The sequence below is a fragment of the Hyperolius riggenbachi genome, chromosome 6 (assembly GCF_040937935.1).
Source record: "Hyperolius riggenbachi isolate aHypRig1 chromosome 6, aHypRig1.pri, whole genome shotgun sequence".
In the NCBI taxonomy this organism is placed as follows: Eukaryota; Metazoa; Chordata; class Amphibia; order Anura; family Hyperoliidae; genus Hyperolius; species Hyperolius riggenbachi.
Genome location: NC_090651.1, coordinates 14,321,560 through 14,335,954, shown reverse-complemented (window position 1 = coordinate 14,335,954; position 14,395 = coordinate 14,321,560). Strand labels below are relative to the sequence as shown.

Sequence of the window (14,395 nt, the reverse complement as noted above, 5' to 3'; positions counted from 1 at the left end):
CTTTACATTGTATCACAGTGTCACATCGGCAGTGCTGTCCCATGAGAAGATATCATACAATATTTACACTGTTGTACAAGCTGTACACTGACTGCTTTACATTGTATCACAGTGTCACATCGGCAGTGCTGTCCCATGAGAAGATATCATACAATATTTACACTGTTGTACAAGCTGTACACTGACTGCTTTACATTGTGTCACAGTGTCACATCTGCAGTGCTGTCCCATGAGAAGATATCATACAATATTTACACTGGTATACAAGCTGTACACTGACTGCTTTACATTGTATCACAGCGTCACATCTTCAGTGCTGTCCCGTGAGAAGATATCATACAATATTTACACTGTTATACAAGCTGTACACTGACTGCTTTACATTGTATCACAGTGTCACATCTGCAGTGCTGTCCCATGAGAAGATATCATACAATATTACACTGTTATACAAGCTGTATACTGACTGCTTTACATTGTGTCACAGTGTCACATCTGCAGTGCTGTCCCATGAGACAATATCATACAATATTTACACTGTTATACAAGCTGTACACTGACTGCTTTACATTGTATCACAGCATCACATCTGCAGTGTGGTCCCGTGAAAAGGTAGAATAAAATATAGACACAAGTTTGAGATGTGTACTGACGTTAGTGAGATACTGGACCACATCACTTTTCCATCTTGACCCCAAGCAATAGACACACACTTATGATACAACGCTATTACATTTCATGCATAGAACATTATACCTTCAATATGACTTAGCTACTGAACATTACTGTTACAATCTATATATAGATTGCTGCATACCCAACATCATCTAACCACCACTAGATATGATCACAATACACAATGGACATTATCTAAGCATAGGACATTACATGGCCAACATTGCCTGACCACTGAAACCCCTGGACAAGATACCAATACGGTTCCAGTCTACACATAGAACTTACGCTGCTTTCTGAATCCCTCCGCTGATATCAGGGGTTCAGCTACTTGATAGCTAAACTCCTGGAGCTGCTTAAACCCCCTTTACAGTTATCTGGAGTTTGGCTACATAGCAGTTGGGCAGCACGGAGGCGTAGTGGTTAGCGCTGTCGCCTTGCAGCGCTGGGTCCATAGTTCAAATCCCAGCCAGGTCAACATCTGCAAGGAGTTTGTATGTTCTCCCTGAACCTGTGTGGGTTACCTCCAGGTACTCCGGTTTCCTCCCACATCCCAAAAACATACTGATAAGTTAATTTGCTTCCCCCTAAATTTGCCCTATACTACGATACACTACACGATATACACATAGACATATAGACATATGACTATGGGAGGGATTAGACTGTGAGCCCCTCGGAGGGACAGTTAGTGACAAGACAATATACTCTGTACAGCGCTGAATATGTCGGCGCTATATAAATACTAAGAGGAGGGATTTTGTTCTCAAAGAGGGACAGTTGGGAGCTATGTACACCAATTTAACCCGAAGAAGGAGGCTAACTAGTTAAAGCGGGATTGTCACCATAAAAATCAAATTTCAACAGCAACTGTTCTGAGTGCATTAAGTGATAAAGAAGCTAATCCTGCATTCAAAACTTTCATTTTTCTCTGCTGTTATGGTTTGGAGTTAGCACATATCTTAGGAGCACTGTCCCTTTAATTGCTATTGCCAAACAGTTGCATGCTGGGGGGGGGGGGGGGGTGGGGGGGTGGTGTGTCTTTATCTATAACACATTCCTCCTCTTACCTTTATTTCCCCTCCTAATGACATATGACAGTGCACTTCGTAGTATAGGCCTCAGTGGGAGTGCCTGAAGACTCTGGGAGGAGGGCAGGTAACAAATACACAATTAGGAAGACTGAGGGAGGAAATGATGTCAGGATTAGCTTCATTTAAAGCTAACCAAAATGGAAACTGTCCAGAATAGGTTTCTCTGCTTTTCCTTTATAAAATTCACAGGAATCATACTGTGGACAGTGCAGTACATCATGTAAGTAGAACTAGTATTTATCTACTTATATATCAGTATGTGTTTTTATTTCTAAGTTAGCATGGGTGTCACTTGTTCTTTAAAATAGAACTTTTATTATATATATATATATATATATATATATATATATATATATATATATATATTGAAATAGATGAGCTACTGATATATTGATAAGGTTTGAATCGCTACCAATAAAGGTAAGGGACTCAATTAGCAGCTACTGATTGAGCTGAAATGCTGTTTGTGATTTTCTTGTTTGAAATGTGTTTGTAATGTATTTATTATACTTAGCACTGGAACCTTGCCACTAGGCACTTCACCCCTGACAAAGCTGTCCATTGAGAGGGCGAAACATGTAGGATCCGTAGTGGGCATTATTACTTATATACATCAATAAGTCATTGACTGCAAGAAGCGAGGGGCTGATCCCTGTAGACAGTTGGCTACAAGTACGTGCGGATCATATACATTACCTGAGTCCCTTCCCTTTCTTGGTAGGGCTTCAAACCTTACCAATAAGTAGCTCATCTATTTTAATATATATATATATATATATATATATATATATATATATATATATATATATATATATATATATATATATATATATATATATATATATATATATATATATATATATATATATATATATATATATAATAAAAGTTACAATTTAACTAGTTAGTCTACTCCTTCAGGTTAAATTAGTGTGTATAACCTATCGTGGATGTTAGCTAGGGATGCTCATTCCGATTCCGTGGAACGGAAATTTCCGCATTTCCGATCGGAAATCAAATTTTCGCATTGGAATGCGGAAATTAGAGTGCAGAATTCATCGGAAATTTCTGCTATACCGATAATCGGGAATTTTAAGCCAATCAGAAGACTGGATGCTTTAGCCAATCAGAGAATTAAGATTTGTAGTGTGGTAAGCGGATTTCGGAATACTGCAAAGTACCATTGGAACACAGCGATAGCGCAAATCTACATTGGCAGAAAGCGGAACTTTTGCAAATTTGGAAATCGGCAATTCCGACTATCCCGAATGTTAGCCAGAGTCCGGCTATATACAGTGGTCCCCGGTTAACGAACGAGATTGGGACTGTAGGTTCGTTCTTAACCTGAATCTGTTCTCCAGTCGGAACACTGTGCCATCTCTGTCCCCTGTACCTCCTCTGTGCCTCCAGTGTCCTCCTCTGTGTCACCTCTGCCCTCTGTACCTCCTCTGTGTCACCTCTGCCCTCTGTACCTCCTATGTGCCTCCAGTGTCCCCCTCTGTGTCACCTCTGCCCTCTGTACCTCCTCTGTGCCTCCTCTGTGTCACCTCTGCCCTCTGTACCTGCTTATACAAGTTTAAAAGCCATTTTTTCTTTGATTTTTTTTTTAATCAATTTACTCAAAAACTATAAGTCCAATTTGAATTTTTTTTGACTTGTTCCCATGGCAACACAGAATCCATGCTGTTCGTATAGGCGGGGCGTTCGTAAGTCGGGGACTACCTGAATTAGTAAAACTCCGGGGCCAAATTTTTACACTGGTCGTTGGTATAATCTCAATGTGGCCGCACCAAAATTCCCCGCTTGGAAGTTTTCTCCCCTCTCCATTTTTCACAAAGATTTTTTCAAAAAGCAATTTTTCTAAAATAATTTAGCTCTTTTTGTGTCTGTCTGCTTTTTTGTATGGCGGAGCCCCCCTGTCCCCCGCTAATGTATCGCACGTGTTCCCATGGCAGATTACAGGCAGAGAGGAATATTATCTCTCTGGCGGAGGCTGACAACAGTGCGAGGATAATATGGTAACCCGAGACACCTTTCAATGATATATAATTGAGTGTGGGTGACCTTTCAGTCCTGTGTTAAAAATAAAAAGGAAATGCTTTTTGCCACCGCGGTGATAATTGCCAATAACGCAATTTACATTATGCGGTATTCATATGAGGCCAGAGATTGTCATAATCAGCTGCCTGCAGAAGAAGGGAACGTCCCATGACCTTGGGGCTCCGGCTGCGGATCATTCCCTTTCAAGTGTCCGGAGCCCGCAGTTATCAATCACCATTGTCTGCCTCTCCCTAGGCACAGGGACCCCTTTTATTCCGACCAGCTGGGATGGCCTAAGTGAGCTTCCATAGCTGCCAGAGGAGATATGAATGGATCTACGGCGACATACTGACAGCCACCGCTCCGCGCCCTCCTTGGTGCGACTTCCCCCTCGTTTTGTTTTCAGTTATATATTTTCACTTAAAATGAAATTCTAATCTCACAAAAAAATGCTATTCATGTGCATTAGTTTGCACTATTTTTTTTTGCAAATTAATTGCATACATTACATTATTAGTGCATTATTTTTCTACTCTGTAATCTTTACTTGCCAGAGTTCTGATCAGACACCCCAAGTTGTCTTCCTCTTCCTGCAGCAGTAATCGGCTGCACAGAAAAACAATTGTAGCTTGTTTTCCACATCTAAACAATTGTAGCTCGTTTTCCACATCTGCACAAACTGAGTGACTGGCAGAGATCTCTGATACTCTCATGTCTCGACCAAGTTTGCTTGATAAGCAGTTTGGAAACTATGTGTTGTAAGTCCTGACAATATGTAGAGCTAAATTAAAATGTACCTGAGACGAAAAGCGTCTCAGGCACCATACTTAACTTGGGGTTTCCTTAAGCCTCCTTAAGGTTGCTCGTCCCGACCCTCACCGTCTCCTGTCTCCCACAACACTGCCCAAAAGCCTGGCTGAGTGGCGTTCCATTGCGCAGCCCGGCCAGGCGCTCTCCCCCTTCTTGCTCTCTCACGGCTGATAGTGTTCTGCGCTTGTGCAGTAGTACTGTGCAGGCGCAGAACACTCCCAGGGATGGAAGCATGACAGAGGAGCGTGCCTGGCCGGGCTGCACATGCGCAATGGAGGGCCACTCGGTCAGGTTTTTTGGCGCCATTCCCCTGATTTAGCCCTGCCCTTAACTATGCCACGCCCCCAAATGAAGCCATGGCCTCACGGGTGTTTGTGCCTCCTTCTGTCTTCTTGTGCCACCCTCAGTCACCCTGTGCCACCTCTGCCCCGTGTGTCCTTCTCTGTCCACTTGTGCCACCTTCAGTCCCACTGCGCATCCAAAGGTGGATTAAGGTGAAATGGCGCCCTAGGCAAGAAATGAATTTGGGCCCATCCTTGATCACCACCTATGTTTTTCGACAAGATTTGTTGGGGGGTAACATAAACCGGGCCCCTAGGCTCTCTAGACCCAAGGCACCTGCCTAAGTTGCCGGCTCTGTGTGCATCCTTCTGTCCCCCTTTGTGGGAGGGGTTTCACTACATTATCAGCCACATAAATGTCCCTGATGATCTGTTCGAGAAAAGGTAAAGATTTCTTGTGGCAAAAGGGGGCATCAGCTACTGATTGGAATGAAATTCAATCTTGGACTAAAGTTCCTCTTCAATCTAGAGGTTGCACTGAACACTGATATACACGGATTTATTTGCTCATTGATTCCAGTAAACTTCTCAAGCCAGTGAACGGAAAGCCATTAGTCCAGTGACAACCTGTCTCCAGCCGTGGACTCCAACAAAATGGAGTACGGAATCCATACACGTCACATGACCAAGCCAGCCTGCTCCAAAGTAAACATAAGCAATATGAGTCACTGCTAGGGCACATTTTAAATATAGCTCAGGGATGTGCGTAATGTAACCAAGCTTGCCTATTCTACATGCAAAAACAGATGGACGGGTAATTTACACTCAAATAAAATATACAAGCTGCAGCCCATAAAACTCAGCTTCCAAGAGTGTGAAGGGCAGGACCCTCCCGTTTACTCTTAGCCGCTTTGTTTTCCGTTTGGCACCAGGGCAGCCATTATATCATTTTCTATTAACTGCAAGGACTATATTTTCTTAAATATCAAGTTAGTTATTTTATGCAAAATGCGTCTCTCAAATCTGCTCTGTTTGGCTAATAAGAGTCCCGGCCGGCGAGGCCAGACAAAGGCAAACTTATTCCCGGGCCCAGACAAACCACTATCTATCCATCACTGTCAGGCCTCCGCTACAACTGTCTTCTGTTCTTTCCAGAGCGAAAAGAACCCACATCAATCTCCATTCAGCCAGAGAGCAGCCTCCATGATTGTGGTCAATGGCTGTTTTCAGTGTGGCAATTAGAATTGGGGTCTCTGGGCCAGGTGATTCTCACCACAGACATCCCTTCTCTGCAGACACCTTGTTTTTATAACAGAAAAGGAAGAGGAGAAAAATCCCGGACTGTGTTTTTTTTTTCTAGATGGGGAGAGAAGGCATATAGCGGTGATTTAGAGATATGGGGAGGAGGAGGGGAGGTAATGCCCAGGCCAGGCGCCCACTACAGATTGCAATCGCTCTGCGTTTAGGATAGCGTTATGTACAGCGATTTCTGGTATTTTTGTAGCGATTTTATTTTTGTTCACACTACAAGAGCGTTTTAAGCGTTAGTGATTTTGAAAAGCGCTTGCTAATGCAATGCTATGGGGGACTTTTACAAAATCACATCGCTCCAGTGTGAACGCACACATAGGAAAACATTAGCAAGAGATTTTAAAATCACAAAGCGCTTAGAAAAGCTCTTGTAGTGTGAATGAGCCCTAGGCCTCATTCACACCTAAAAGCGAAAATGCAAACGCAAGCATTTTTGTGCACTTTTTCCCTCTCCCAGCGCTCCACTGCACGCTGCGTTTCTGGTAAAAGCGCTTTTCTAAGCGCTTTTCCAGAAAGGCTTTGTAATTCACTCCCCGACGCAAGTCAGGAAGTGAAATCTTTTACCAGGAAAATAATAAATACAATGTATTTATTCTTAAAAACGCGAACGCAATCGCTGCACAAAGCGATTTTGTGAGCGTTTGCGTTTTTCCTATACCTTCCATCGAGGCAAAATCGCCCCAAAAAATGGTACAGGCAGCGCTTTGCAGCACGCACAGCGCACAAACCGCGCTGATATGAACCTTCTCATGCACAAGCGTTTTGTAGGCGATTTTAAAAATCACCTATGCTTGAAAAAAGGCCGAAAACGCCCCTAGTCTGAACGGGCCCTTAGTGATTGCAGTTTGCAAATTTTTTTTTGCTGGTTCAGGCAGTAAAATTGCTGCAAAATTGCTTTTATACAGACAGCAGTTTCAAAGTGATTTTGCAGCATCCCTATATTTCGTTTTTAGTGCAATCGGTCAAAAATGCTGGAGGACCCGGGATTTCCCTAATCACAATAGCTCCTGTGCATTTGCCTCAACTGACTTTTATTAGCAGAATGCTTTTGGAATCATCAGCGATCGACGGTTACCCCAAAAGCTGCTAAAATCAATCTAGTGTCATTTATACATAAATCAAAAAGTTGCACAAGGAAAATAAGTTTAAAAACCTTTAGGGCTCGATCACACTAGGGGTGTTTCGCCCTTTTTTCAAGCGCAGGCGATTTTCAAAATCGCCCTAAAAACGCTTGTGCAATGATTCCCTATGAGAGAGTTCACATCTGAGCGGTTTGTTTCCGATCCGCTCAGAAAAGCGATGCCTGTATCATTTTTGAGGCGAATTTACCTTAAGGCTGCTTACACACAGGGACGTTACAGGCGCACGTTAGTGCAGCTTGTAACGCTCCCCCAACGCACAGCAATGTAACACAAGTGGGCTGTTCACACAGCCCACGTTGCGTTACATGTAACGCTGCACGTTGTTCGGAAAGTGCAGCATGCTACGGCGTTAGAGCGGCTATAGCCGCGTTAGATGGTTTGCACATGCGCAGTGGGGGGCGGAGAGGAGGCGGGGAGAGCCAGCTACAGTAGCCGCGCCCATGGCTACTTAATATTCACTGCGCTGGCGGCTGCTGATTGGCCGGCGGGACCACGTGATGCGGAGTGTCTCGCTCCGCATCACGTGGTCCCGCCGGCCAATCAGCGCCACTCTGGGAGACCTTATAGGGATAGAGCCGCCTAACGTGGCTCACTCTACCGTCCTATCTTGCAGCACCATACGTTGTGTTAGGTGCACGTTATGCGACCTTAACGTGGCACCTAATGCAACGTCTTGGTGTGCAAGTAGCCTAATGGAAGGTATTGGAAAAATGCAAAACATTCACAAAATTGCTTTGTGCAGCGATTACGTGAGCATTTTTAAGAATAGGGAGTTGCGTCAGGGAGTGAATTAAAAAATCGCTCTGAAAAAGCTCTTGCGTTTTTGATTTTAGATGTGAACAAGGCCGTAATCCCTTAATAAATAGGTAGGTAGGTAAATATGTTGTGTAGTGCTTTCCCCCTACCTCCTCCATATGGCTTCCCTAGTGATCAAGTCCTTCACCTCCAATATAGCTTTCCTGGTGGTCTACAGTAGGCCAAACATAATGTAAGGTGGGGAAACCACTTGTAGAGCAAATTTGTTGGCTCTGCGGCGCAAATTTAATGGCTTTGCCAGAGTTTGACAATCATGTTTGCTCCATGGGATAGGGTTTGGGCCAGTACTAAGGTATACCCAGACACCTCGCTGACCAAGGACAACTAGGGAACTAAAAGATACCAAAACCCCCTCTTGCTAAAAAAAACCAAAACAAAAAACAATGCTGAATAATTTTTTTTTGTCTTCTTAAAACACAAGGAATTTGTGATGATTTACTTTAAGAGCGCAACTGTGGTTTCCCACAATGCATCACACCCGAACTTTGTGTCCTAAAAAAATCTAATTTAAATGTAAAAAATATAAAATAACGAGGCAATGGTTGGGCCGAGGCTCTGTTTAGTGACCGGGAAAGGTCTCCGTAATTATAGCGTTCGTGACCGCAGGCGAGCTGCCAATTCAGAGGCGCGGCCGGTAATTAGGAGCGTGATTGGGTCAGCACGCCATTGAACGAGCACTTGGGGCTTAATCAAGGTGATTGAGTGGCCCGGCTGAAGTCAGAGTCAGCAAAGATCAAGAAATCCTTCTCGGTGTCAAAGCCCTTCCACGGCCAGCATGAAATGAGATGCGGCTCTGCTACAAATTACGGTGGACGCGTTTCCGCCTGACCGCAGCCATAATGGCTGCCCTGCTCGCATGCCCTGAGGGAGAAGCAGTGGACAATAAGCGTTCGATTGTTGTATTATAGAGTACATTGCCTGTAGGGCAGGATAATTGCTTCGCTTGGAGCTCTGAAATGATATTTCTTGACCAGTTTCCGACAAACCTGATCCAAGCTTGCTGCCAAATCAAAACTCCCAGCATGCCTTTCTGCTGAACCATGGCCGGACGTGGAATCTGAGCCAGGCCTGCCCGTCAGAGGTTGTGGACTACAGATTACAATTACCTGATTAATACGATTGGTATAATTCTAAAATTTGCATGAAATTAACATAAAATTTGCATCAACACAATACTGTTAGCGTGCCATTGGCCACCTTTATTCGGAACTGGTTGGTATGAGTTTGCAGTGCTATCTGCCCACTGCAGAGCTGTCCAGCTCCAGGCATGGAAGACCATATCCATGCCAGTGTTTAGGATGGACCAAGAAATGGAGAAATGTGTTCGGCTTGACAAACCACTCCCTTCCTTATTCAGTCTCATCAATTCTTTTTAGCTTTTCCAAAAATGTGTGAGAACTTCGGCCCTTGAGGACTGGAGTTTGAAAACCCCGGCCTACAGGATAAAAACCCACTGTTCAGTGATTCTAAGAGTGATTTAATCACTTATTTTCACACCTGCTCTAATGGAGGGAGGGGCAGAAGCAGCAACACTCCCCGCCTGACAGACTAGGTTAGGATGGTCTGAAGGCTGAATGTGCTCAGAATTACTGTATGCAGTATTAAGTAATGTGTTACCTTAAGAATCTGTAGATCTGAACTAGGAAATAGGATCATCTCTTTCAATGAGTATTCTTTAAAGAGGAACTGTCACAAAAATCTTAAAATTTAAAACACATACAAATAGGAAGTACATTTTTCCCAGAGTAAAATGAGCCATACATTACTTTTCTCCTAAGCTGTTGTCACTTACAGTAAGTAGTAGAAATCTGAGATTACTGACAGATTTTGGACTAGCCCATCTTCTCATAGGGGGGGGGTTCTCAGGGTTTTCTTTATTTTTAAAAGCACTAAGTGAATGGCAGTTGCTCCGTCCAGCTGCCAAAATAGTGTGCAGCAAGCAAGGAGGCCGGCCAGCATCTTTATATTAATAATTTTCAGGGAATGTCTTTATAAAGAATAAAGGCCATGCTGAGAATCCCCCATGTAGAGGTGGACTAGCCTAAAACCTGTCGGTAATGTCAGATTTCTACTACCTACTATAAGTGATAGCAACATAGGAGAAAAGTAATTTATGGGTCATTTTACTCTGGGGAAAATGTACTTATTTGTATGCGTTTTAAATTTTAAGATTTTCACAACAGTTCCTCTTTAAATGATCTGGTCAGGTGCCCTGTCTTCAGCCACTTCCTTCAGCACAGAGTTCCAAAGCTCCTCCAACACAGAGAAGGTCGATGAGATGCTAAAAAGTCCAAGTTGATGCAAGTTTTAGGTTCACTTACGCAGCTTGGCATCGGACCAACCCAGTACATCAGCTACTGCCTGTGATTGGTCCCTTTCCAATCTGCATACATTTCTATGGAATTGGCATGAGACTCTGAATGACTCGCATCTCATTGACCCTCCGAGTGAGCAGTACTGAGCCCAGGCAAGGCATAAGACAACCCCTGACATCCGGGCAGTAAGACTTGACAGATCAAATAACTCCCTTTTTTAACTTGTAGTTATGTTCATCACTATAACCCCTGCTAAAACGCAGCTATCCCGCGGCAAAACGAGGGGTTAATACCCTCCAAATCCCCCCTGCAAAATCCATGACTTTCGTGGTTGTGAATTTTGCTGCCCATGGAGGCAGAGCTATGAGCTGCAGCTCTGCCTCCATGCGCATCAATCTGCCAGCGGATTTCCGCCTCTCCCCGCCCCTCTATGTGAAGGCAGACTGATAGGGGCGGGGAGAGGCGGCGATCAGCAGGGATTGACGCGCAAAGAGGCAGAGCTACAGCCATTAGCTCTGCCTCAAGCAGGAAGCGCTCCCCGAACACTGGAGAGGAGATTTGGGGGGTATTAACACCTCGTTTTGCCGCAGGATATCGGCGTTTTAGCAGGTGTTATAGTGATGAACATAACTACAAGTTAACAAAGGGAATTTGAACACACATCAGAGTATCTTTATAGGGAACCAAGCGCCACTTTTGTTTTCTGGTTTCTAATAGCTATAGGAGCTGCCATGTCCCCCCCCCCCTTCTATCTGCTCATTATTTATTCAGGAGAAGGTGTGAAGATAGCATCTATGACTCCTCTAAACTCTTTGAAGCACAGTATTTTATCCACCCGTTTGCCCTCTGCTAATGTGTGCAATAAATAATTACATCAATCCTTATCTATGTGAAACTTCTCCGATCGGGCAGACCTAGGAACTAGGAGGAAATAGGGTAATAAAAACCTCTGCTAAACTTATAAATGTAAAAAGAAGAGGTAAGTTTATTTATGAATGAGTCAGATTGTTGGAATGCATTTTTAATAAGCTATTGAGATGCTCTGGGTGCTAAAATGGTGCATATGATTCAATTTAATGTTGGGCTTTTCCTGAAATAAAAAGAAAGATCTCCTTTCAAAACAAACAGAATTTCAAGCTGTTTTATGAAAAATAAAATAGACTCCTCCTACCTGGTCATTGAGATGACAGACAGCTAAGTTTTGTTCGTCCCCGGAACAGGCCATGCGGATAAATTTTAGCCAATTTCCTGATGCCGCCTGATCGTTCTCGATGGACATCTTGTCATCCCCGAGGTCTTCCGATGCCTAGAGACAGAAACGCACATGATGAGAGCTCCGCCACCATCTACACAGCTGTGTTCTTTAAAGGGAGGCTGATGTGAGAGGGATATGGAGGCTGCCATATTTATTTCCTTTTGCCTGGCAGCCCTGCTGATCTATTTGGCTGCAGTAGCGTCTGAATCACACACCTGAAAGAAGCACATGACTAAACCAGTTAGACTTCAGTCACAGACCCCTGATCTGCTGCATGCTTGTTCAGGGGCTGTGGCTAAAAGTACCATAGGCAGAGGATCAGCAGGACAACCAGGCAATGTGCATTGTTTAAAACGAAATAAATATGGCATGCTCCATATCCCTCTTAGGTCAGGGGTTCTTGAACCTCTAAGTGGGGTATTTTGCTTTCAAATATTCTTTATTAATAAAAGAATTTAATTCATACAAAGAACATTAAACCAAACATGTAAAAAAATGCTTGTTTAGGGTCTATAGTTGGAAGTCATAGAGGCAGAGGATTAGCAATAAAGCCAGGAAATATGCATTATTTAAAAGCAAATAAATATGGCAGCCTCCATATCCAATACACGAATGTATAACCTTATGGGGGGAATAACATTAAAAATGAACTTTTATTAAATACTTAAAATATTTTTTGGCTGCTGCCTGTGGCCATATTACTTACTAATCTAATATGTGTACTCTGTGATATATACATATATTATGTCTTTATTATTTTAGCACTTTTGCACTCTTGCACTTAGTATAGTAATCACTCCTGACGAAGTTTCTATTTTTAAGAAACGAAACATGTAGGGTATTGGTGTGGGGTTTATAATAATCATACAATGGGAGATTGGCAGGACTGTCATAACGACTAGCAACCATATATCCGTCAACCCGATTGCTATCACTCTGTTCCTTATAGATAGTAATATGTGTCAAAAGCTCTGAATAAAAGTTAATTTTTAACGTTATTCCCCCATAAGGTTATACATTTGTGTATTGTGCATAATCAGGTGTGTTTTTTCTTAGCCTCCATATCAGTCTCACTTCCGGTTCCCCTTGAGGCTGGGCACACACTTGAGCAGTACGAAAATGCACAGCATTTCGTTTTTTGTGTGCGTTTATACAATTTGGAAATGCATTTGCCTGTGTTTCAGTAAAGCCCATTGAAATACAGTACACTGAAGGTGAAATGATTGCTGCATGTGACAAAAAACCTGAATGCAGGCATTTTTACCCCACAAAGCAAACCCATACATGTGTATAAATGCAGACAGCCTGCAGAATCACGAGTGGCCCATAGCAATATATTGCATGCGCAATGGGCATACTTTTACCAAACTCCCCAAACATTTACCTCATTTTAACCCCCTTGAATAAGGTAAGCTCAATGAGATATTGTTTATCTCAGCTTGTATACAAATTTAAAGCAAACTGTATGTAGGTTGACCAATCAAAATCATCAGGCATTGTATGTAACTGCCCCAATTACAGCCTGCATACAATTTGCATTACATTTGCATGCAAGACGGAATTCTAAGCATCTCATTGACCTTTTATAGTAAGTGGAGGATATTTGAGATAAAACGTATATAAAATATCATTCATCTTGTTGCTGAATATTATAGCTCTTCCAGCTTTCCTCTCTTACTCCAGTGTTTTGTCTGCTGCCCATCACAGCTCTATACACTGACCTAGTTACATGTTAAAACACACCTTAAAGTGACCCTACAATGGATCTGATCACAAGGACCTACTGTTATAACCTGAAACAGAAGTGTATTATTTCAGCACAGGTGCTGTTTCTTATCCCCGTGCATCTTTTCTGCTGTTTTATCCAGCCACATGAAAAATCCCTGCATAGCTGAATCACAACTGAACCTGCCTGCTCCTGTGTGATTACTCTTCCTGCCAGGGCCGGATTTAAGGCAAGGCCACATAGGCCATGGCCTAGGGCACCACAGGATCGAGGGGGGGGGGGGCTGCTGACAGTGGCCTTGGGCGGTAAGGAGTACAAATCCAGCCCTGCTTCCCGCCTCCTCTCCCCTCTAAGGAATCACATCCTTTAGGTGGAGACAAGACAGCATGACTCATCAGAAGGCGGGGTGAAGAGAGATGATGTTAGGTAGCAAGCTTGAGTGACCTGCAGGATTTTGTCATATGGTTGGATAAGACAGGATAAAAAAGGCATTCAGGGTAAAACAAAGAAGACAAAAATAAAAAAACAAAAAACAGTGGATTTATAGGCACGGATCACTACAGGCTTACTTAGTGGATTTATCTCAGGTATCGAGGCAATTAGACTTTTTAGCCGAGAAATATCACTCAGAGATTAGTCTTCAAGGGCCCATACACTGATCAATTTCTGCCATCGATATACGGCTGAGTCGACCGGTCTGATCGAATCGGCTAGAAATCGATGCAGCAGGCAATGATGGATTGACCGATTGATTTCTGTGCAAATTGATTGATTTCCGGATGGAATATCTAGGTCGATCGCCTGCTGGAGGCAGATCAATGTCCCGTAGTGTTCCATTGGATCGAATGGGGCAATAATGCATGTCAATGGATTTTCAATAGATTTCATACTGAAGTCCATTGGAAATCTGTTCTAAGTGTGAAGCACACA

At 43.2% G+C, this 14,395-nt stretch overlaps 1 protein-coding gene across 5 annotated transcripts in view; it reads right to left on the bottom strand.

Moving 5' to 3' along the window:
• PRDM16 (PR/SET domain 16) overlaps positions 1-14,395 on the bottom strand; it is an 805,072-nt gene that overhangs the window by 120,453 nt on the left and 670,224 nt on the right. For all 5 annotated transcript variants that reach the window (XM_068238856.1, XM_068238853.1, XM_068238857.1 and 2 more), the window contains one exon: positions 11,656-11,790. In XM_068238856.1, the coding sequence (XP_068094957.1) occupies positions 11,656-11,790 (135 nt within the window). The remainder of the gene's footprint in view (positions 1-11,655; positions 11,791-14,395) is intronic.